Source organism: Zonotrichia leucophrys, chromosome 11 (genome assembly GCF_028769735.1).
Source record: "Zonotrichia leucophrys gambelii isolate GWCS_2022_RI chromosome 11, RI_Zleu_2.0, whole genome shotgun sequence".
Taxonomy (NCBI): Eukaryota; Metazoa; Chordata; class Aves; order Passeriformes; family Passerellidae; genus Zonotrichia; species Zonotrichia leucophrys.
Window position 1 is genome coordinate 6,047,161 of NC_088181.1, and position 24,096 is coordinate 6,071,256.

Genomic DNA, 24,096 nt, shown 5'->3' on the forward strand with positions numbered 1-24,096 from the left:
ATGTCTCCAAATGCAAACTCTTATCAAACATCATAAATACTACAAGGCAAATCAGATCCTTGTTGTTCCATTTATTTAACATCTGATAAAATCAGTGAAGTGATCAAACAGCAGGTTCCAGGAATCTTTTGGTTTGTTTGCAGTTTTTTGTTAATGGAGAGTTTAAACCTCCATTATTTAATCTCCCTGCAATTATATAAAAGTCATTTCAATTTTGCTAGAATTTAATATAAAACAGGCAAATACACAGTATTGCAGTCAGCCATGTCCTACAGGTACCACCCAGCAGTGATAGGCAAGGTCACAAAGTTAGACTTACACTTCCAAAACACTACCCAGCTCTTAAATAACTCTCACATCACCCCCTGCACCATTTGCTGTTCACAGATGAGGAAAGCAAAGCACAGAAATGGACCAGAACTGCTGTGTAGGGATGCAGTAACCTGGAAAGATCGAAAGGTTGGAAGTTCCTGATTTCTCCACCTGACCACTGCTTTTTTCTGCTGTGTTTGCCCTTGGTCCAATTGCTTATCATAAGGGACTCATTGATAAACTGCTCCTGTGCTCCTAAATTTTAGCAATTATGTTAAAACCTGCCATTTCAGAGTGGAGGTAAAATTCCACCAGAGATAAAATTATAAATCTCTAGACTTCATAACATCTTTACTCCTGTGACTTCCACACTTCCCCATGGAGAAAATGCAGAGGGGCTGAAGCAGGGTAAGGGTGTTAGACTGAAGGTTTCCAACAGTGAAAAGCACCTTTCCTCTTCCCCTGGAGTCTGCAACACCTGCATTTTGGCTTGGATTTATTTTTCTGAAATGCCGACTTAAATATTGAATTCACTTGTTTTATCCCAAACCTTGTCAAAGGATTTTTTGTTAGAAAATGAGAAGTACTATTTTATAATTAATAAACATTTAATATATCTCTGTTACACCATTAAAATTCTCTGCAAATAAATAAAATTTCTTTTTTTTTCTTAGCATTTTCCCCATCCCTGATCTGTACTTGTTCATGGCATACACCAAGTCTTTACTGGTACTAACAAACTTCAATGACATGCAATTTATACAGCTGTAACAAACAACAGGAGAAAATTTTAGTGGCTTTATTCACTAAATTGCCAAAAGTGTAATTTTTTGAGTGTAAATATGTAAATCTGGGACAAATTTAAAATAAATTTGTAAATGATGAGTATTTTGGAAACGGAATAAAATTAAAAAAAAATAAGAGAAAAATGAAAGCAAAAGATAACAAGAAGACTGACTGTCTTTTTAAATTTCTACTGTGTCTACATGTCAGTACAGCTTTGCCAGCTTCCCATGGTAAGCAAGCAAAAGCCAAAAATCAGGAGCAAACATCCCCTCCCAGCTCCAGGCTCCATCCATGAACTTCCTGCCTTCTCAGAGTTTATGTCAATACCTCCATAATAATTCTGATTTATATAAGCTAAGACCTTAAGGTTTAATAATATTTTCAAATGCAGGATTTTGAATAATTATGTCACTAGAAATATCCTTTTATTTTCTAGATTTTTAAGCTTTTTGCCTCTCAAAGTATACACATACTGTCCTAAATTATGCTGCCTTAATCTAGAAAGTGCTTGCTAATTTGCCCAAATATCAGGGGGTTTATATAGCAAGAAATAATGGTCAGTAGTAAAAAGAAGGGGCCAAACTTTGATGAAAACCTCACGTGTGGATGCCCTCCCTGTGCACACTGAGATTGCAGCTGATTGCAGCAACAGATGCACTGGACCTGCTTGGCACCCTCTCTAATATTACCAAGACTGCAATTATCAGATTTCCTTTCTTCTCCTTGAAAAAATTAACACCCCATGCATCCCAGCTGCTCCCAAACACTCAACCCCAGAAAACAAAAATTTATACCAAGGAAGAGGACAGAAGGAATTTTTTTAACTCCTATATGACTGGGCATTAGGGAAGGAAATTACCACTCCCAACAAATAACAGCCTGCTAAACACCACTTACACATCAGCACATTCCAGACTGTTTTCCTTTTATCTTCTTCATCTAACATAATATAAAAACCAAGGGAAAACATTTTTTTTTCACTGCTCCAGCAGCAAAATGGAGCAGGAGCGTTACTGGTCTCATCAGCTTTCAGTTCCCCTTGCACATGAAATTTATATTTCTCAGTGTCAGTGTCCTTAGAAGAAGAGTGAGCACAGCATCAGGATCATTAGTCATCTTTCATGCTCTGGAGGTCCTTCTCGACCAATTTAGTAAAGAACAATGCTGTGCAAAACAGACAGGGTGGCTGCTAATGACAGGCAACAGTTCAATATTTTATGCCACCTTAAAAAAGTTTCAGTAACTGAAGGTGTTCTCACATTAATTCTTTGCATCAATTATTGACAGAGAATTTAATTTAAAGGCAACTAGTCAGTAACCTAGGGGTACTGTTTTAAATAATTTATAATTGCTGCATGGGTGTAATCATATTGCTATTGATTAAGATCCAGTCACTTCTACCAGTCCAGCATGTCTCATGCTAATTAATTTTAGTGATATCACCTTTTTAACTCTGTATTCCCTGGTAACAGGAACTCATTATTAAAAAATAATTTAATCAGGAGCAATCTTTTAAAGTTTATTTGATTAGTACTTGCTGGGCCATTGAAAAAGAGTATTTAAATGCAAGTAAAATTAGAAACTGAAGAAGGATAAAGACAGACTGATAATTTCAAGAGAAAGGCAAGAATGCTTAAAAAAACCCTAAGATTTTAATTAGATATGAGAAAGAAGATTAAGAGAGAGTTATCATCATTGCCCCTTGATCACCAAGTTGTTAAATGCATTAAGTCCCATTTAAATCAATAGGAATTTTGAAGATCAGGGCCTTTCCAGTGAATTGCAACTCTCAGTGTGGCCAGCCCAGGCCCTCCTAACAGCCCAATAAAACACAATATAACATTCCAAGAGTGGGAATTCCTTCTCAGTGGATCCCCTCCTTCTCTCATACCAGTCCCCAGCAGAGACTGATTCTTCCCTTCTCCCATCCACTATGGAAGATTCCAGTGTCTTCTGGAGACACCTGGACTTTTTCAGGCTGCCTCAAAGTTTAGCAAGTGCTTCCTCAAATGCACACAGCACTACCCCCACCAACCTCAAATTCCTTTTAAAAATTCCATACCAATAAAAGGAATATTCAGGCTGTTGGGGATTGTTAAAACCCACTGCCTACCCTGATTTATCTGCCATGGTGTCCTTGTTTCTTTGGGCTCTCCTGTCCACTCAGTGCATTGGCGGTGTCCTGTCCTACTCCTGGACTGTGAACTTCCAGCCAGGAGCTGCCTTTGTACCCCAGGTGTGCATTTCTGTGGTGCTCAACAAAGCAAAAGTGACTTGGCCCTCTGGTGCTGCAGGATCACAAGCAATAACAAAGCAGCAAAACCACCTCAGAGCATGTGAGGGCACATTTAGCCTCTCCAAAGCCTGCTGCAGACGTCCCATTCAGGGACTTCAGTGGAATTCATTTGGCCCAGACAGCCCCTTTTTGATGTCACTAATTACTGATGATAAATGCTTCCTGCACATAGAAGGCTTCATCCACAAACAGCAATCTGAAAACACAGAGCCTTCAAGGGCAGAGTTTGGGCACTTTCTTGTGAAGCCTGGTGAAGCAATTCCAGGTTTTCCCATAATTTGACTAACCCTACAGACAGTTTGTGACTGCATGGGAAGCACATAGTGAGAAGTCAATGCCCAGGGAAATAAAACCTTTCTGAATGCAGGCCTGTTGCAGTAACATAGAAAAATCATAAAGAAAGGCTTCATAAAATCAGGTCTGCTCTGTTCTATCAGTGGCCAGCCTGTCATTTCTTCTAAGGGAAATTAACACTTTGCAAGTTCCCATGTGAAAGCAGTCCTGGTGTGAGCAGTTCATTAACATAACAATCTATTCCTGGGTGAAAAACAACTGACACCTGTATAAACTGTTTTTACACTGTTAGATGGAAAAATGAAAACTATCTCTCACAAACAACTTTTCCTGCATGTACACACTGGGGTTTGAGTGACCAACCAATACAGGGTAAGAACCTTTTACTAAACAATAAAGTAATTTGCAAGAAATCTCCTGACCAATTGGAGTCACACACAAAGTCTGTAAAATTGTATAAAAACGAGGTATGTGAATAAAGAATGGGCTTTTTCCACCTTGAAGAAAATGGAGCCTCATGTGATTTATTCCAATATAGGTATTTTCTCCAGCTAAAGGCAGTGGTAAGGATGCTACTGATTTCAATGAGAGCAGAACCTGAGAAAGTTTTCCTTAAACAGCACAGATGTTTGGAAGGAAAGTTTGCACAAGAAGTCCATCATGGAAAGGAAGAAACTGGAACATGAGGAGGAGGTTGCAAGAGAAGCACTAAAGGGATCTATTCCTGATTTCTGTAACCTTTGCATGGAGATCAGGGTGCTGGCTGACAATTGCTCACATATATCCGATATCAGCAAGGACACAGGGCAGGGACTGCAAAGACAATGAGTATAATCACATCTCCTGGAGTCAAAACATTTAGCCTATAAGTAAAATGACAAACCCTGTAATTTGAACTTGACACATGCTAGAAACAAACATCCACCAACTAATGCCACAAAGGACACGCAATCTTTGTCCCTGAAGACACCATTATGTAAATTAAATTGAATCTAGTCCACTTTGAGGTTTGCAATCAAATGGGTATTTTTAATATCAATAAAAATTGAGCTTTCCCCAGAGAATCCAAATCAAGCTGCTTTTGCAGAACAAAAGGAAAATGCTGAAACATATATGCTTTAAAGATAACTCAATGAATGTAAAATTGTTAGCAAAACCAGTACATTCAAATCTACTATGACAAATAAACTGTGAGGAAGAATAAACTGATCTGACATTTGTATTCTCTTAGAATAAAGAAATAAGAGAGTGTGGGGATACCTGGATACTGGGGGTCATAGCTGCAGGAGGCTCTGAACACTCTTCACACCCACTGCAGCCATCACTGACTTCACACCTTTGGGGAAAAAATACCCCAAAACTGCCAACAAGGATTGCCTATGATTTATTCTGTTCACATTGTAAGGAACAGGGATACAAGGGGGTGAAAGCTTCTCTTGTCTGCTGGAAATGATTTTCATATGTAAAGTCATTTACATAAATCTACTATTACACACAAGTCCTAAATAAATGTAATATACCATTAAAAATAAAGGAAGCATCAAAACAATAATTAGGCAAGTATTCTCGGTTTTCTAATAAGGATCAACCCCCTTGCTAATCTACCTTGAATAATGGCTTTGTTAACAAAATTGCAACTGCAAAAGGTTGTGTTTGACAGTCACACCTGGTAGTATGAGACTACATTTCAAACACTTTTGGAAAAAAAAAATACACTATTAAATTTACTGAATACCTTGGCTAGGGTTAAGTATTTTATGCAGGCATCAGCATCTTTAAGGAGTTCACCTTTTAAAAGGAGCAGGTTTTTTGTTGTAAATGGCACTGACACTACAACAAGAAAGTTCATTTCACAAAGATGATTCATTAAGAAATAAAATATTCATGGCTGACAGCTTGAAGGATCGCCATACAGTTTTATTCTAATGCACCTGTCCTCTTTGTCAAGTCCAATATGGGATGTCATGTCGCCAAAGTTTTATTTAGAAATTGTTTGTCAGAGTGAGCTTTCTAATGTGAATGAAAAATTCATTCCCTCATTAAGAAGATTTTCCATGAAATGTCTAGGATTTTCAATGAACACCAGGACATGAACCAATTACTGTTAAACACTTAAAGAGACAGTGTCCTAGCTCACTCAGCAAAACCCTTAATGCACAAGTCTATGGGAAGAACTCAATATCTATCAGCACAACACAAATGAAATATCAGTTTTATTTTGGTTTATGAGCTCCTTCCTGACTTCCATCTTCTTCCTTTTCTCTTTTTCTCTTTTTTTCTTTTTTTTTCAGGGACAAATGGAAAACCATGAAGTTTCAGAGTTCTTAGTCAAATCCACATACCATATGCTGAGAATTGACTTGAAGGACAAAAGCATGGCATAAATTTACCGAGATTCATATTAATTAGCTGAAAAGATACATACATGTAAAGCTGCCAACAACACTTATCTGTGTTTCTTTATTTGCTGAAGTCCTGTTCATTCCCTGCTTGCCTTTTCCTCAAAGTTTACCTGCTCCAGCTAAGACAGCACCTGTGCCAAGCCCTGAGCCTGGTGGATCACAGACCAACACACTGCAAAGGAAAAGGTTCTGCCAAATCTCTCCCTAAGGGGTAACTTTTCTTTATATCTCACAGGAAAATTAGCAATTTGAACAAGTAGATCTTTTCCTTTCTAATAGGAAAGTTAGAAGTAATTGAAAATCTTGTAAGTTTCTGGTATTTAGATGAATCCTGTTTCTGGTAAGCAGGTATCTCCAAGTAGCATCTATCACTCTGCTCCAGCCACCCAAGTCCCCCACTGCTAATGAATTCTAAAAAGAAATTGGAGGTTATACCTATTAGGGCTCAGTTTTAATCTGAATGTGTAGCTAACTTTCCCTTTCTTGCACCTTTGGGATTTTTTCCTATGTAATCTATGATTTAGGAAGTTCAGGCCAGTAACTTTGTGCAGTGCTGCCCAGAATTACTTTCAGTAGGAAAATGGTCAGGAGCTATCTACACCCTTTTGAATTTTTAAGTTTTGTTCTAAACTACAGTAGGAGATATTCTAACAGATGAAGAAGCATTTTCTTAGCAAATCAATATTAATTTATCTAATTGTTATGGTCTCAAGAGCCATAAGAGTTAAGCTGAGAGGAAAGTGTTTATTCTGAGCAAAAGTTATTCAAATATTTATAAGACTAGATAATTTAGAAAAGAAAATACATATGGCAGAAGATTGTGCCATATTTTTTTAGCCATCCTTTCACTTATTAAAGACAAGAAGTCTAAGTGGGCAGGTAATGGACAGATCCTTAATTTCTTCATGCAATTTTCAGCTGAAATTCAAAGTTCAGTCTGGTTTTTGTGTCCTGAAGGAGTGATGCAGCTGGAGCTGTAGAAATATGTCCTTATAGGATTGGGGAGCTGTTATTCTTCCTTGACTAAAATTTTTCAAGATGTTATGGAAATCTTCCTATCAATACCATATCTTTATATATATATATATATATATATAGTATGTTTATATGTGATATATATGTACATCAATTTTTATTCCATAATACAATTCCATAAATAAAAAGCCAGTTTCTTTAAGAGTACTCTCTAAGCCTAAGCACACTGAAGGCAGCTGTTCTGACCTTTCTGCCATGTGACAACACTGATAGGAACCAATCATCCTTACGTGCTCCAGCTCATACAGTCCATTCTCTACCTCACATAGGTGAATAATTAAAAGCAAAAGCCAGAGGAAATTGTTAATCATTTTGTCAACTGCAAAGGTCACCCAATTGTGCATCACAATGACATAATCAGAAATGCAAGGCATTATTATTACAAACATGGAGAAAAGGAGCTGGTACTCAGTTCCAAAACTCAGCTTGAAAATCCCTTGCTCATAATTTTATTTACAAGGCATACTTAGAAACTGCAAGTATTTTAGTCCTTGCAATCTGATAGTATTTTTCTCTTGAAGTAAGAATAGAACATGCCTTTCAGCTACCATTCCTTTTTAAACACTGATTGTACTATAAGGTACAATAAATTATTGCAATAACCTTTCACCCCGCCAGACCTAAGTTCAAATATAACGGATGTCAGACAGAAAACGAGTTTGTTATTTTAAGCTTAATCACATCAGACACCTAAATTCTCACAGGCAGCCCGGCTGAGGTGCTCTGCATTTGGCAGGCTGGTTTTCCTCATTTGCTCCCCCAAAATTCCACCCACAAATCACAGTTAAGGAACTCCATCCCTGATTTAGGAGCACACATCAGATGTGAAACTCTACCCGTGTGAGTGGCCCACCAAAACCAAGGGGGTTTTGCAGGCATGTAAGTGTGTGTGTCTGCTGAAATCTTGGCAGAACATTCAGTGCTGCTGATCAGGAAAGGGTTATAGGAACCAGAACACAACTAAACTTTCTGCAGAACGAAGCAGCTTGCCTGCTAAAGCAACGGTTTGAAAATGTACTGTTTTTTTAAAGGGCAAATTAGGAGTTCTGGGGCTCTCAGAACTAGCAAACACAGAAAATCAATTAAACTAACATGTGAAGCTTAAATATATCACATTGTAAACTCATATTTTATGCCTCCACTTTAAGTGCACTTAGATGATCTCCTGGAGGAATTCAAAAAGTGTTATCTTATTTTGTGCCCAAAACCAGAAAAAGAGCTCCACTGGGCTTGCCAGGCTGTTAAAATTAAAATAGCTGTTTGAGCACAGCATAATATATGAGACGTTTAAGGCATTTTCCCCTAGAATTTTGGTTTATCTTCTTTAGTTAATTTTCTGAGATAAAATCCAGTTATAAATAACCTGGAGGCATTCTCAGTCTGCTGCTTGTGGGATGGCAAATCTTTAATAGCCAGAAATTCTGCCTCTTAGAGATCTCTTGAGGGAATAATAGTACTTTGAAAATTATCCAAAGGAAAATAAGCAAAAAGCATTATAAAAATTATAAAAACCTGTAATTATGCAGGAAGTTATACTATATTTATAAGCTAATAATGAACTATCACCCATAGGCTTTTCCCTCCTTTTTAAATACAAACATAAAAATATTCATTGACTGTATTCTATTCAAACTGCTGATTTTCACCAGAATTGATTATATAAGTACATACTAAAAAAATTTCTGCAGGATAAGCCCCTACAGACATGTGCCAGACCAATAAAAAGAAATAAAACCTAGCAATTAAAACAGATGTGGCTGAAGAATTGAAGCAGAACTGCCCAGAACTTTTAATTTTCAGTACTCTAGAATCAAGGAAAGAGTTATACCCTGACAGCATGTAAAACAACTGAAATATGAAATTAATACTTTCTCTAAACCAAAGACTACAATAACAATATCCTGGCTGTCATCCACTGACTATGTCTATAATTACCACAGTGCCTACGACTAGAAAAGTAGGAGGCAATTCAAAACAAAAATTGAGTCTGTCAGACCAGACACTGTAGGATTTATTCTTGTCAAAGATCTGTAGGCCACAAATCATAATTGAAGTTCAAGCAGTTTTTAAAAAAGACAGAATTTGTGGAATATAAGAGCAGTCTTTCTTTCTTATCTTTTTTTTTTTTTTTAAGGTCTAAAACTGCTATAGAAATCTGCAAGTCAATCACCTTGTCAACATTAGCAAGGAAAACAGTAGAAAGCCATTCTGACAGGCAAGGTAGAAAGGAACACATATTTGTAACATAATAGAAAGTAAATGGTAGAGATTTAGAAAAGGAAAAAAAAAATCTGCCTAACTATTCTCCTTGACTTTTCTGAGGTTACAGAGGGTGATGATAGCAGTGCAAATGGCATAATTTATTTGGATTTTTAGAGTGCTGGCAATGAAATTTAATGTATGAAAGGTAAGAGCTATTAGGACGGACAAATGACCTAAATTTGAGTATCAAGAGAGAAAAGAAAAAGAAATGAGGAGTGGTTTGAAAGGGGGAATTACCCACACCAGCAAAATCTAAATCTTATATTTTGCAGGTAATGTTAATTTGTCTTGCTACTTTTAAGTCAATACAAATTATTATACAAGTGAAAAATAAAGAACTTTAAATTAGAAATAAGCAAAGAGAACATTTCCTCATTGGGAGAATTATAGACATCTAGAAAGACTGGCTAAGGAGCTTTGTTGTCACTGTACAAAAGGACAAACCCCAAAATTTACTGTGTACTTCACATTCTGAAAGTGGTACAAACCCTGATGATTCTAGTCCAGTTTTCTTCACCCTTCCTGCCCAATTTAAAATGAAAAAAAGGAGTTGTTTGGTTTTTTTTCAAATGCAATTCCACTTTCCCCTGCTTAAAATAAAATGTAATGAAACAATACTTTATCTTTGATCGACAGGTTTAGAGATAACTTAAAAACTCCACTGAAGACATCAGATTTGACAGAGTTTTTAGTGCCACAGAATGCTGAGATTTCAGAACACTGATGTACATTTACTTTTTATCGATATTAAGCTCTTATTTATTAACTTAATTCTACACTGTGGAACTCAAAGAGTTGGAAAAGCTTTTGTTTAAACTTCTTTCTCCCCAGGATTTTCAAAATTTCAGTGTAAGCTGTCTGCAGGGTTTTTTTGTGCACAGAGCAGTGTGGTGAGCCTTTAAGCAACAGTTCAGAAACTCTCCCAAATATTCATTAGCTATTGCTCACACAAAATTCAGATGAAGCATTTCCACTACATTTTTCAATTATTCACAATCTGCAACATTAGCTAAAATTGGTCCTAGGAAATCCATTGCCAGCAATGTGTGTATTTTTGTGTATGTGCATGACAGAGACACATTTTTATGCTGATCTCTCCAAGATCACACTGCAGACATTATGACCTCTCCCTTGGACAATAAAACAAACATCTGCTTATTCTATGAAAATATAGAAAATTCCCAGCTACCAAAATCAGCCCAACTTGGAATGATTCAGTCAACAGGTAGAGAAATTTCTGTGAATGCTGGGACTGTGCTTTGGAGATATGAAATCTGGCCTGCCTGTCTCTGAGTTCTCCTTTACCTCCTTAACAACTTTAGATGCATAAATAAAATCTAGGCCATTCCATTTATATCTTTAACTTCAAACCAGGCATGAGAGAAAGCATTTTGCTGAATGTCAAACTCACGCAAATATTATGCATTAAAAATGTAGCTGCAAGACCATTTTTGAGGTTTCAGTTCCATTAATCACATTGCCTCTAGTGGGGATCTGGATTTCACTCTAAACAATTTGTGTCCATGCAGCATCATCTGCAGTGGAAAAAGACTTTCCACTTTTTCCCCTCTTTCCTCACCAATACTGGTAAAAAGGGTAGCTATTCACACTATCAAGGATGAAAGCTGCCTGGGAAGATTTGCAGAAAGATCTCATGATGCTCAGCAACCAGGCAACAAATTGGCAGATGAAATTATAAGCAGATGAATGATGCACATGGGGGAAAAAAATGCAATGCTACATGTCTGTATCAAACTTAGAATGCAAGAGCAAGATCTTGGGGATCTATCACAGTGATATGAGAACATCAGCTCAATATTCATTGCAATTAAAAATTAGCTAGGAAGCTGAGATTTATTTGGAAAGAAGTAGAGAATAAAATAAAAGACACAATTTTTCCAGGGTATAAATTGAAGATTGTCTGCAGCTTGGAAAGTGTGAGAAGTTCTGGTACCTTCACCTTAAAAAACTCTCCACCAGCAGTGGAGAGCTACAAAAAAGTCTAAAGAAATAATTATTATTGCTATGGAATAACTTCTGTACACAATAGACTTCTGCATCTTCTTCCTCACAGGGCAGCTGAGCAGGGATGTAGTCGTGGCCTCAGGACTGTGAGCAGCTTGGAGGGGGGAACAGGGACAGAACCTCACTCAGACAGGAGTTGGATGCAGCTCCCAAGCTCAAAACAAGTCAAAGAAGTCTGAATTTTTCATGCAATATGAAGTTAGGTGTTAAATCCCTCCCACAAGACACGGTGGATGCTAGAAGTTTACAAGGCAAAAATTAACGGAATTATGTTAAGCATTAGAAGCTGGGAGATTTTGGGTTTTGGGAAAAATTCTTTCCTGTTTGCTGTCTCTTTCCATGGCTTCTGCTCTTCCCATTTTTTAGAACAAGTGCACTCAGATGGTTTAAAATTTGATCTATCCCTGTATGGGCATTTTTTGTGAAAAACTGCCACACATGAAATGCTTCACCAAAAGAAAATGGAAAGGATTGGATTGAAAGGTGGGTGAGAACAAAAACATGTTGAATAAACCTGAAGAATGCCTCAAACAAGTTCTTGTGCCCTGAAGATTTATAAATAAGGATGGCTGTCAATATTTTATCAATAACACATACAAAAAAGCCAGGTCAGTCCCATGGTTTGTAATATCCTCCTTTTCTTTTTCACCAAAAAAAAGGGCTAACAAAGTTTGATTTAAAAAACAAATCCCCCAGGGATGGCACCTGGCTGTTTTCTTACACCTGCAGCAAAAAGCACAGGGTTTCCCTAGGACAGACCCTTCCCACAGGAAAATGATGATGCAAAATCCCATTTTTCTTCACCACATACCCCAAAGGATTCTCTGCTGCAACCACAGTGTGTCCAATACCCAAAATGATGGTTTCAGGCCCCTGGGGCACAGACCCTGTCCTTCATTACTTTATTGGAATAAATGTAGGTTTAATGCCTTAACTACAAATGAATCAAAGGTAACATTTAATACAATAATCATCCTGAGGAAGGAATGGAGATTGTGGACTGATGGCAACACTGACCTGGGGGATCACTTCAATCTTGCCTTTCTTATGCAATTTTTACAGCTCCGCACACAGATCACTGCAAATGGAAACCCCTTCCAGATATTATTTTTTTTGGTCTTTTATTTTAGCAAATGTGGGTTCAGATGTTGCAGGGGTCAATGCAGCAACACTCCATGTTCAACATGCACTCTCTTGATTGACAAACACAGTACAGTTAGCATTTTAACCAAAGGGAAAAAATCAGATAATGCTATCCATGCTAGTCTTCCTCAGTGGAAACTCCTTTACTTCAACACAGCCATCCAGGTGGTGACCTCTTGTCCCTTTCTTTTACACAGAACTACACCATTGCCACCAGGGCAGGGTACAGAGCCTATCTCTGTACAAAACTATCTCCCACAGAAAAAATCACTATGGAGATGTAGTGAACAGGGGATCCCCTCAGTTTAACAACAAACACCCTCTTGGAAAGGCAGACAAACACAAAAACCCATCCCAGAAATATGTTTCTTTGGGGATTTCGGACTTGCTGTTGATCTTCCCATTCTCCTCAGTTAAAATCACCTTAGAGTGGATATATCCCAGTCCTCTTTTTTCATTTCTAATTCCCATTGTCATTCTTTAAAGAAAAATCTTTCAAAAAAGAAAGAAAGAAAAATAGAAAAGGAGAACTCTTCCCTTCTTGAAAGGATTTTAAACCTGTGTTTGAACTGACTTTCAAAAAAGAGAGGCTTTAGTTATCCTCTGATACCAGGTCTGGTTGAACAGCATTCAATACCATTCAGCACCATATTTTTCTGAAGATTGTGTCTTGGTTTACTGCCAATGTCCTTGATCAGAGCACAGAAGCATTTACTTAGGAAAATAACATTAAATGGCAGCCCATGGCAACAATAACAGCTCCAGTACCGGAATACACTCACAGAGGATGCATGGGTGGCTCGATGGCCCTGAACACTTAAGTACATTTTTTTCCTTTCAATTCCCTCTGGTACATTAATTTTTATTGATAGCTTATAGCTATGGCAAGTGGTCCTGGTTTTACTAACTTGCAGGACTGAAGAATATCACTCATGTGGAAAAAAAATCCCAACACAACAACAAGCTTCTTGGCCACCAGGCTGTGTGTTTGTATTTTTGAACCACAAGCCTTTATGAAATTGGAAACCCAATGGCTCTTCCCTGCCCTATTTTATCTGCTCACACATTATCTCCTTTTAAAGATTAAAAAAAACCATCATTTCTCTAATTTCACAGAATTATTTGCTGGTTTGCACAGTGGACCTGGGTACAAAGTATGGTGGATTTGGGAAATGTACATTTTCTCCTTTCTCAATGTTTTCTTAGCAGGCTGGCTGAATCCTAAGAAAAATTATGCAATACATAATGTTACATGGAAATGTAAACTTCAACAAGTTGCAGGGAGAAGGTAAGCAAGCACCACTTCAGAACAAAGAAATTTGATACTGCCAAATGTTGTTTCCTTTTCCCTGTCTGTATCTTTGGATGTATCACACCGAGGTATCTGTTTCCAGTTTTATCTTAAAAACACGATATATTAAAATGAAGTAGAAAAACCCCCCAAATTCTCTTTTCCTTTGCATTAAATAACTAAAAATAATAAATTAAAATAATAATAAATTATATATTACAATAATGATTAATATGATAATAAAAAGAACATAATTAAGTAGCTAAATAATTAAAGACCAGGGGAAAAAGGTTACAACATCCAAGTGCAGAGAGTTCTCAGTGACCATGGTCTGTAATCTTGTGTTTCTAGAGCCCATTCTGGAGGTTATCCCTGAATCCTGATGTTAACGGATCATGCTGAGGTTTGTTTGTTCTTTCCCACTGAAATCTTAAGGGGACTTTATGTTAATCCAGAGTGAATCCAATTTCTGCTATTTCTACATGTGTGACATAAAAATGACCTTGCATTGTTACACAGCAGCACAGCTGCACATCAGCAGCCAGAAATCTGGAACACGTGGAAACTGCTGAGTCCAGCCTTTAAAAGTAACACTCACATTAGTAATGCTAATGATACTTGAAAATAAGTGTTAAAAAAATATCAGTGCATTACAGCTCTCCCATTACAAACCCCAGAGCTCTTATAAAATGAGTGTTCTTTCACTGAACATGGAAGTAGCTCTGTCCTCGTGTTTGGTTTATCTTTCACTGCTCTCTGAAACATCACCACAAACTCTGGTTAAACTGCACAGGCACAAAGGAAAGAGCAGAGCACAAAACAGCCACAGAATCACAGAATCATTAAGGTTGGAAAAGACCTCCAAGGGTGATCAAGTCCAACCTTTGACCTGATACTATATTGAGAAGTGTCACACCTACTCCTTTTTTAATATTCTCAGTTATCCCATGGCTCCAAGAGCCCTGGAATGTGTGTTTGGCAGCTGTAGAGACTGACTTCCCAAGATGTGCTCCCCTCACATCTCACTTTTTGCACTACTTTATACAATGAAATACCACTGGTCATGATCTAAAAGGCAGAAAATAAAATTTAGATGGAAAATGGGGCTCATCTTCACTCCTAAAAAACAATGGGAGTTTGGATCAGACTGTTAATGATTAGACAAATAAAAATTATTTCATAGGCACCCGCTTGTCCAATTTAACAATGATTACAGTGTTACATGTTAATTACCTGAACTGTTCTCTATTTTAGGGCATCTGTGGTGGGTAGAACTGGAAAAGAGCGTCATATTGGGATCACAGTGAGTTTAACATCAGGACATCTGCCAAGGTAAAGGCTTTTTAGAAAATGAGAGATATAAGCTCTTTTAATTTGATAATGCATCTAATTTTTACACTCCCATCTTTGTTTTGCCTTTTTTCCACATTTGAATACTCAGAAAGGATGTAATGAAACCTGACTAATCAGCATTTTCAGAGATGAATCTGATCTCCAGGAGCTCTTTGGGAAAAATGATTGAGGCACATGGGTTTTCTAGTTCTGATTAGGAATCTGCAATCAAAAATTATGTTTACATAAAGAAACTTAAATATTATCAACAGCATTTAGCGCTGCAGAATTGGCACTAATGATAAAAATTAAGTACTGGTGAATCACATTTTAAAATTCTCACACTTGAAACAACAACAACAATTTTCCCTTTTAAACACAAGAGCTGTGACTTCCTGATGAAAGTCCCAGAGGTATTTTCTTCTTCTCTGGAAGGCAAATTTCCCTCTAATTAATTAGGGTGAGGGACTGAGGCAAAGTAAAAGGATGAAGCAGAACCTGACTACTCTCCGCAGCTCTGGCTGTTCTTTATAAAATGCAGAGAGAAATTTCCTTTGCAAAGGTGTTTTGCTAGGGTTTGAGCACATTTTACAGAGTGGGGCTCCAGTCCTTTTCTCAGTGAATCCTGAGCAGCACAGGCTCTCTACAGGCTGGCTCCACACTTGTTTTGGCTCAGAATGACCGTCCTGAGAAAGGGCTCAGAATCCCTTTTACTGCTTGCATTGAAACAAAATATTGATTGGGACTGCTTTTTAATATGCTTCCTAAATTAATGTTTGGTTTTCTTTCTTTTCCTTCAAGGATTCCCAGCAGCTGAATTTTAGAAGCAGCTCATCAGCTCTGAAAACATTCCAGTCTCTGTGTGACATTTCATATTCATGTGAAAAGAGAAATGCATTCGAACTGAATTGAGAAACATCTTTTAGAACGGTGAGAGATAAAGAGGGAAGAGAGAGATTGTTCTACAATCATATAAAAAGATCTTGGCAAACGACTCTGCTGTACTGAGATTGAATAAGGGATACAGCAGATATTTTGTCATTTGTTCCCTGGGTTTTTGACTGGCTGGAGCAGTGAGGGAAGCGTTATCACAAACATCTCTGAATTGCTACAGGAAATTTTATTGTCTGCCAGATTCACAAATTGAAATCGATCCTCATTCTACCCCTACCAGTTTTGCCAAAGTTTCTGCAAAGTAGACACAACAAAATATGGTAGCCTTTCAGGTTAGTTCTGATTAAATTCATATCATTTGTCTTGAAACAAAAGTTTTTTTTCTTTTTTTTTATCTGACTGCAACATATAATTTTAGTCAGCTAACACTAAATTAGACACCCACTCAGATTTATTATGATAAGAACATTCAGTAAGCTAATTTCAAGATGATGACTCCTATAAATTCTTATAATTTATTATTTAGTACTTTGGTTTTTAATCATTAAGTACGTGAAGACTTTGTAGGTCAAACCTGTATTAATGAAGACAGTAATCTATTTTTCAAACTCTCTGCTTCTCACCCACCTTTCAAATTGTAAATTAACAGAAATATCTTTAAACATATGTAGAAGAACAAAGGGAAAAATTGGGAGTATTTGCAGCACCATTTAACTAACCATTTCTGAGACCGTGTCTATTAAATCCACTTCCTCACAATTTTTGCAATTCTTACCAAAGGGAATGCTGAAATCAAACAAAACAAAAGATAGTCCTTAAATGAGCAATTTTAATAATCAGAACAGCAAAAATGAATGGAAATTATGCAAAGATAAGCACTAAAGTTTTCATTAGATTGTTACATTAGCACAAACGGGGTCATTTAGAAGAACTTTCTCTTGCTGGCCACAGATTTCTGAAACTTAAATATTAACCATATGAATTTTTTAATAAGCAAGTAAAGATATCAGAGGGGAACTGCTCTTTCACTCAGCCCATGCTCAGCACGAGCTGATGGCTCCTCTGTCTGGGAGGGACGGGAGGGAGCTCTGCTATTTGACTATTTGAAATTCCCATTCTGGTTTTACAGATGCTGGTCCTCAGCACATATTGACCTTTTACTTATTATGCTACATCTGTTTGTTTTTACATCTAATGTTTCATTGTCCTCCATTCTCTGGTGCCTTCATTCCCCGTGGGACATTTAATCCTTACAACAACACTGGACATTCTTTTCAGAAATGCATCAGGACTCTGAAAATCTGAATATATCACCCACAGTACAGCACATTAAACTACTCAAGAATGCTGTAAATCAGTTGAAATGTATTTTTAGGAAGAGCTCCTATAACTATTTCAGATCTCACACGCATGCATTTATCTTCCATTTGCTGTTGCAAACTTAGTGACTCATTTGTTACTGGGAATAATAGTTGTGTCATTTCTCCATGCAATTAATAAAGCTTTGTGCCATGGGTACCTAGTAAATGAAATTCACAACAGGAAACAAAGCCCTGCAGCAAACTGCATTGCTAGAGCTGCACCAGGTTACAATGATTCACTGGTCCTTGCCCCTTTTAACCTTCCAGCACAGGAACAAATATTTCTGGGAAATACTCAATATTGTGCATGCATGAATAAACAACATTACAAATAACTTTAGTCAGACTATAGACAGGCTTCTCTACTGTCCAAAATATATTTGGGTTTGAGCAAAATCATGTGAAGAAAAGCCTCACCTTCAGTCAGAGGTATGGAAAAGAACATGGAGGAATCTCAAAACAGAACAAAGGATTTAAAGATATGAATCCTTCAGGCCATAGAATAAACCACTGGTGATGTTCATACTGTAACTAGAACTAGAGCAACAGACATTTCCTTGGTCCTCCAGTATTTTCACAATATAAGCTCTGCCAAAAATGATTGTGTCTGGAGAGTGGGTTGGGGGCCACAGGGGACAGGAAGGAAGAGGGGAAAGAAAGGAAGGACTTGGGTTTGCTTTTGGCCAGGAAAAACAAAGAAAAACAAAAAGAAAGGAATGGAAAATTGCAAGTCAGCATCTCTGTAAATGTCCTAGACTGAAGAGGGGTAAATAATCCACAGTCCAAAGGGAGGTGAGGCCATGGCACTGGTCACAAGGAAATGTAAGAAAGCACATGGTAGTGCAACCCCTGAGCACCCAAAAACTAGGGTTTTCAACATTTGGGTACTAATATTTTACATTTGGTGGGTCCCTAATTCTTTTACATTCAATAAAAACCAACATCATTAATTTACAAATCTTGAATTTTACCAACAAGATGGTGTAGATGGCTAAACTCATGGAACTGGACCTCGGTGCGATCACTCAAATCTATTTTTTGAGCCATGTGGGAAGCCTTTGCCTCCTCTTTGTCTTAGGTTTCCAATATAAGCATTCATGACACAAAGAGAGAAAAAAATTCCAGTAAACAACATTCATCTGCATCCCTGCCTGGAGAAATCACTTCCAGGGAGCTCCATCACAAAGGTCAATTTGGTCTTGGCTTCTGCAACTGGAAGGATTCATGTCATAGGATTTTTAATGATGCTCTAATACTCCAAAATGCAAGTTTTGAGATGATGGAGGCCAACTTCTTTTGTTTTTGCTGAGAATAAAACTGCTCACAGAGTGGCTGGTTTTGGGCTGCAGACCCTTCCTGCTGTGGTCTAGACCAAAACCAACAAATCTTTTTACAAAGGCCACTGCACAGCTGTGAAATGATAACTCTCAGGCACTGTGGATTTGGGTCATATTTGACCTAATGATCTAGAAGTGAAAGTCTCCTTAATCCCATTACTAACGCTCTGACTCATCCGGCTCCTGATTCTAAAAATGTCTGCTAAAGTCCTTAAAAAGTTACGTTTTAATCTGAGAATATTAATTACATTTAAAATTATGACTCCCCCATGATTTATAACCCCGCAGAAAATACTGCATTTTCATGTGTGGTTTTGCAATTTTCACTTCTATATACCTATCATTTTCCATTGTTTATTTTCCTTGATTGATGGTAGGGCTTTGGAGGTTTCCCATTATGAGCCTTATAATTATCACTGGTAATAGAGAAGCTCTTCCTATTATATTCACTGAGACTGCCCAAATTATTCATTGTAGACCATTGGTACAGGACTACAAGGAAATAAGAATTTATTTCCAGTCTCAGGCATATGCTAGATAAGAGGATGTATTTATTTCTCCATGTTTCAAAAGGATTAAGGTTTGAAAAAATAAATATCACTTAGCTTGTCAGCATGCAGAACATTATGGTGCTGAGTTTAAAGTCCCTTTCCTGGGTTAAGTACGACAAATCTAAAAACGGGAGGGGGGAAATCTCAACTATATCCTTACTCAGCTAAATAAATGAATACTATAAATTTTAGCTGTTAAGCAGGTTTACAGAACAGACTGCACAAAACTGTATCTTGGCTTTAACAGTATAATGTGCTTATTTAGAGAAATGCTACAAAATTCCAGAAGTCCTTGACCCTTGGCTATACCAAGAGCTCACTGAATACATCATCTGGGTTTTGCTTAATTACACATAATTAGGAAATGCAATTATGCTTTCAGTGTTACTCTGCCATTAGGAAGGAGTGTAGTGGACAGCAATAACATCAATAGGATACAGGTCTTGAAATGAAAAAAAATTACAGTCAACCTATACAAGCAGACAAAACACAGGAAGACTTCTAAACCTTAACATTAAAAAAAAAAAAAAGGCATTTTGCTCTTGGCAGTAGAAAAATACGTGTTTTAGAGGCATTTTTCCAGTCTTTTTGTTCAGAGCATCATTTAATGATATGCTCATTTGCATCAACAATCTGAGTGTCACCATTTTTTTTCTCAATTACTTTGATATGCTAACTTTCTAACATATTTATGACCTTTTATCATTATTTCATATGCTAAACTTCATCCAGGCCACAGATTAGAGAATTACTTTAATTACGCCTTCTCTAAAAATTTAAACATTTACTCTGTGTGCTCCTCCCTGTGCAAGTGGTGCTCAGGCACCATGATTAGGAATGCTGCCTGCAATAAACTCATTCCCAAAGCAAAATTTACATGGCTTGGTAACGTGGGAAGGCAGCTATTTCACGCCTTGATGACTGCCCACCAAAGAAAACAGAGAGAGGATGAATGCAAGTTGACAAAACAGATATAAGGAAAAGAGATCTGATCATCTCCTACATCACACTTCTGCTGCTTTTGTTTATCATGCTTTAACTGCCCATTATAGCAACCAGCTATAATAAAATAATACACCCCATTAAATAGATGCGTTACTTGTAATGTTTGTTCAGTGCTGAGGAATATTTCACCAAAGCAGAAATTAATAATATGGCATATAGCTTTTCACTGGGCTTTGCCCTCCAAAGCTCCCTGGGAAGACAAGGCTGAGGTCAGCTGCACTCAGCCCAGAGAGGCAGTGCTGGCTCAAAGCAAGGCAGAATTGTCCTCTCAGACTGTGCTCCCACTCTGCCAGGGACTCCTTTTCTGCCCCTTTGGGAGAGCTCTCTTGTAGGAGCATCGGGGGCTAGGACGGTCAGGATTGATGGAGATGAGAGATCTCTGAAGCCAGGTTTGGGATTTGGGGTTTATTGCAAAGGGCCTGGGTGCAGGGCCCTGCTGGGATTTGGGGTTTATTGCAAAGGGCCTGGGTGCAGAGCCCTGCTGGGAGCTGCCAGCCACAGCTCAGAGCAGGCCCGAGAAAAAAGATGGGGAGAGAGGATGAGAGCGGGAGAGAGTAAGAGGGGAAGAGTGTAAGGGAGTCAAAAAGGGTAAGAGAGCAAGGTTCCTGTTACAATACAATAAATCTTCTTCTGTGTTGAATATTCTAATTCTCACTAACCAATCTAGTACAATATACAAATCCTATAGCATTTACATACAGCCTATAAGAATCATTACATTACCATATTGTGTTACATTTTAAACCCTAAAACCTCCTCTTTGGACCCCTCTGCCAAGCTGTGGGGTCTGCGCTGACCCTTGGGCCTGTCTGCAAGCAGAGTGTGTTGTTCCATCAAAAGGGGATTACCTTCAGCCAGCCACACCATTGTTTTCCAGTTGTTCAGTAACTGAGGTATCTCAAAGCTTGCTTTCATTTCAATCTCACTTATAGTTTCTATATTCTCAAAATCTTTTGCCAGACAATCACATTTATGAGGCTTTTCTGTTTCATCTTCCTTAACACTCTCCAAATGAAGTTCCATTTTGCAGGTCAAACTCAGGCAAAAGTGACACTCCCAAATGCAGCCCTTTGGAGGGGACAGAAACCCAGGGCACAGAGGATGCCATGAGCCACTGCAGGGTCACTGGGGTCAGCCCTTGGGGTCACCAGCAGGATGTGAGAACTCACTGTCCCATCCTTCTGCCCCGCAAAGCTGCCCCACACCCAGAGGCTGCAGAGGGACAGCATAGAAATGCATCTCTCAGGGTGCATTCCACACACTCCCCAAAGACACCCCACACCTCTTGCCCTGGTACAGCCACCCTGGCAAGCTGGAGGTGAAGCTGCTACTTAAGGGCAGCAGCATTTTTTAGTTATCTTTGCTTTAATCTCAAGAGTATCCGAAAATGGCAACAGTTCTGTAGTAGTATTTCAATTAATATTTACAGTCTGTTTCAGTATGTGGGATAAAGTCTTAAATACTACAGCAGCAGGCTGATTTTAGGGTTTTTTAAGGATATAGCATCCACAAATGTTATTGGGTTCTATTATTAAAATATTAAACAGTGGCTGTGCCTTAAATACCAGAGGCAGTTTGAACTGGATATGCTCCCATCTTTCCCTTAGTGTTCAGCTCTGCTGCCATGCACTCTTAAAACCATTTTTGTTCCACAAGTAACTGCAAGAGCTAAGGAGGTGTGTGAAATAAAATCCTCTGTATAAAGTGCCTATCAGTTTATCAAACTTTCAGAATTCTTTTGAAACATGCAGCAATCAGGCATCACATTTATAAAATAAATGTAATATACACTAGATGTAATCTAGGCTATTTTTATCTGCATTATATATCTCACTATCTAATATAAACTACTTACATGTTATCAGATATAATTACTGAATATATTTACTATTTGGAAAAGAGTGTAGCAAAAGATAGAGAATGAAGATAAAATGTAAAGGAATGCAAGTAATTCATTACTTTAATTGCTTCAAGAAGCTATGATGATGTTATTCTGCTATTAAAATAAGTTCCTTAATTAATCAGCCAAACCTACTGACAAGAATCCTTAAACCCATTTTTATCAACAGCAATATATCTGACAAACATATTTTTTGGAAATACAGGAAATGTATGATAATTAATTGTAATAAATTTATTTACAAACTGCACAGCATTCAGGATATGACTCAAATGGATGTGAAAACAGGGAAGACATCAAAAACTCCTTCTTTTATTTCCCCATCATACTCCAGCTTTCTACACTGGACAAGATTTTAGATTTTAACAAACTGTACAACAAGATGTTTGGGGTTTAGTCTGCAAAGCTGTTCCACTGACACCGCTACACTTGTTTTTATAATGGCTCCTATACTTTCCTTCTAAAAAGTTTCTATAAATAATAAAAAAACAAAACCACTTTCAGATTATGAAAGGATTGTTCTAAGTACAAAGTGTTGTCTGCTACTCACTCAGCAGACCTCTATTAAACCCCCACAATTTGGCTTCAGAAATAAGCGGAGGAAAACCTTGCTGCACCTCCAAAGTGTTCAGCTTTGAGCTGTGCCAGAGACCTTTGAACAAGCTTTATAAATGACATCCATATTTGTCCATTTTTTGACTTAAATTGCTTTTGGTTCACCTGCATGCAGCACTGAATTGCCTTGATGCAATGTCATATGGAATGACATAAAACACAGAAAAAAGCAAGTTGCTGGCTAGGATTAGGAAAGAAAGGAGTCACGGCCCTCGTTCACTTCAGTAAGTGTTGGAGAAAATGAAAATGAAACTTCTGTTAAGAGGTAATCTCTTCAAAGCTCGATAAGAGCAGGTGACATTTTACAAGTCTCAAGTTTTTCATGTTATATTTAGCAGGTACAATGAAACAATTTACATAGAGCCCAAGACTGCTCGTGTTCCTTTTCTCTTTTTCAGAGTAAAGGGACACATTCTGCAATTCACTGGGTTCTCAGCATGCAAGCTGAGGTTTAAATTCAGTTTCTCTCCCAGGCAGGGAATCTCCCTCACCACTGTTCACCCACAGCAGAGGCAAAGGTGAATCCCAGAATTTGGGAGGAATATTTTCACCCCCCAATTCTCTTCCTATCAGCAGCTTCCTGAACTATTCTTTGTCCACAACTAAACCACTTCTCCCACTACACCCCAGGTATTTAAATATTGTGGAGAAATTGTTCTCAGAGATTAATAACTTTTGTAAGAGCAGTCTCTGATCTACATGGCATCCATCTTTCCAAATATTCTATAAAAAACCCACAAGGCAACTGAAAATGCAGTGTAGTTTTCTGCATATATTTTGATGAGCTCAGACAGGAACATGCTTGTGAATCTCAGACTTGAAGGACCTGTTAAGAGCACTTGTAATTTGGATGCTGACTGCTTGCATGGACCTAATTGTGGTAGATCACATCTTTCTTGTTTAATGCACCCAAAACCAGCCACTAGTCCATTCATTGCAATAGAAGGAGCACCCACAACCGAGGCAATTTTAAAAGCAGGATTAAAATGTCTTGTTACACACAAAAAAATATTTTTCCATGAACGCATGGAAGATTTTATAATTTTTAACCATCAATAAAATATTCAAACATTCAATTGGTAATTATTTTTGCAGTTAAAAATCCTTTGGAATAACACTAAATTATATTATATAGAATGTATATTAAAGATGGATCTAGCTAATAATTTAGAAGAATTTCACAACATGCATTCTTTCACTGATAACCTCAAATTACTCGGAAATTGCTGTAATTCTCACATGATTATCACATAGT

The 24,096-nt window shown here is 37.7% G+C and overlaps 1 protein-coding gene across 2 annotated transcripts in view; it reads right to left on the minus strand.

Moving 5' to 3' along the window:
- Positions 1–24,096, minus strand: part of WWOX (WW domain containing oxidoreductase) — a 476,614-nt gene that overhangs the window by 164,098 nt on the left and 288,420 nt on the right. Inside the window, exon 9 of one of the 2 annotated variants that reach the window (XM_064722812.1) lies at positions 6,233–6,262. The exons of the other annotated variant lie outside the window; for it this stretch is intronic. Within the exon in view, the coding sequence (XP_064578882.1) occupies positions 6,248–6,262 (15 nt within the window). The 3' untranslated portion in view covers positions 6,233–6,247. Of the gene's footprint in view, positions 1–6,232; positions 6,263–24,096 lie in introns of those variants that run through there. 2 annotated transcript variants of the gene reach the window in all.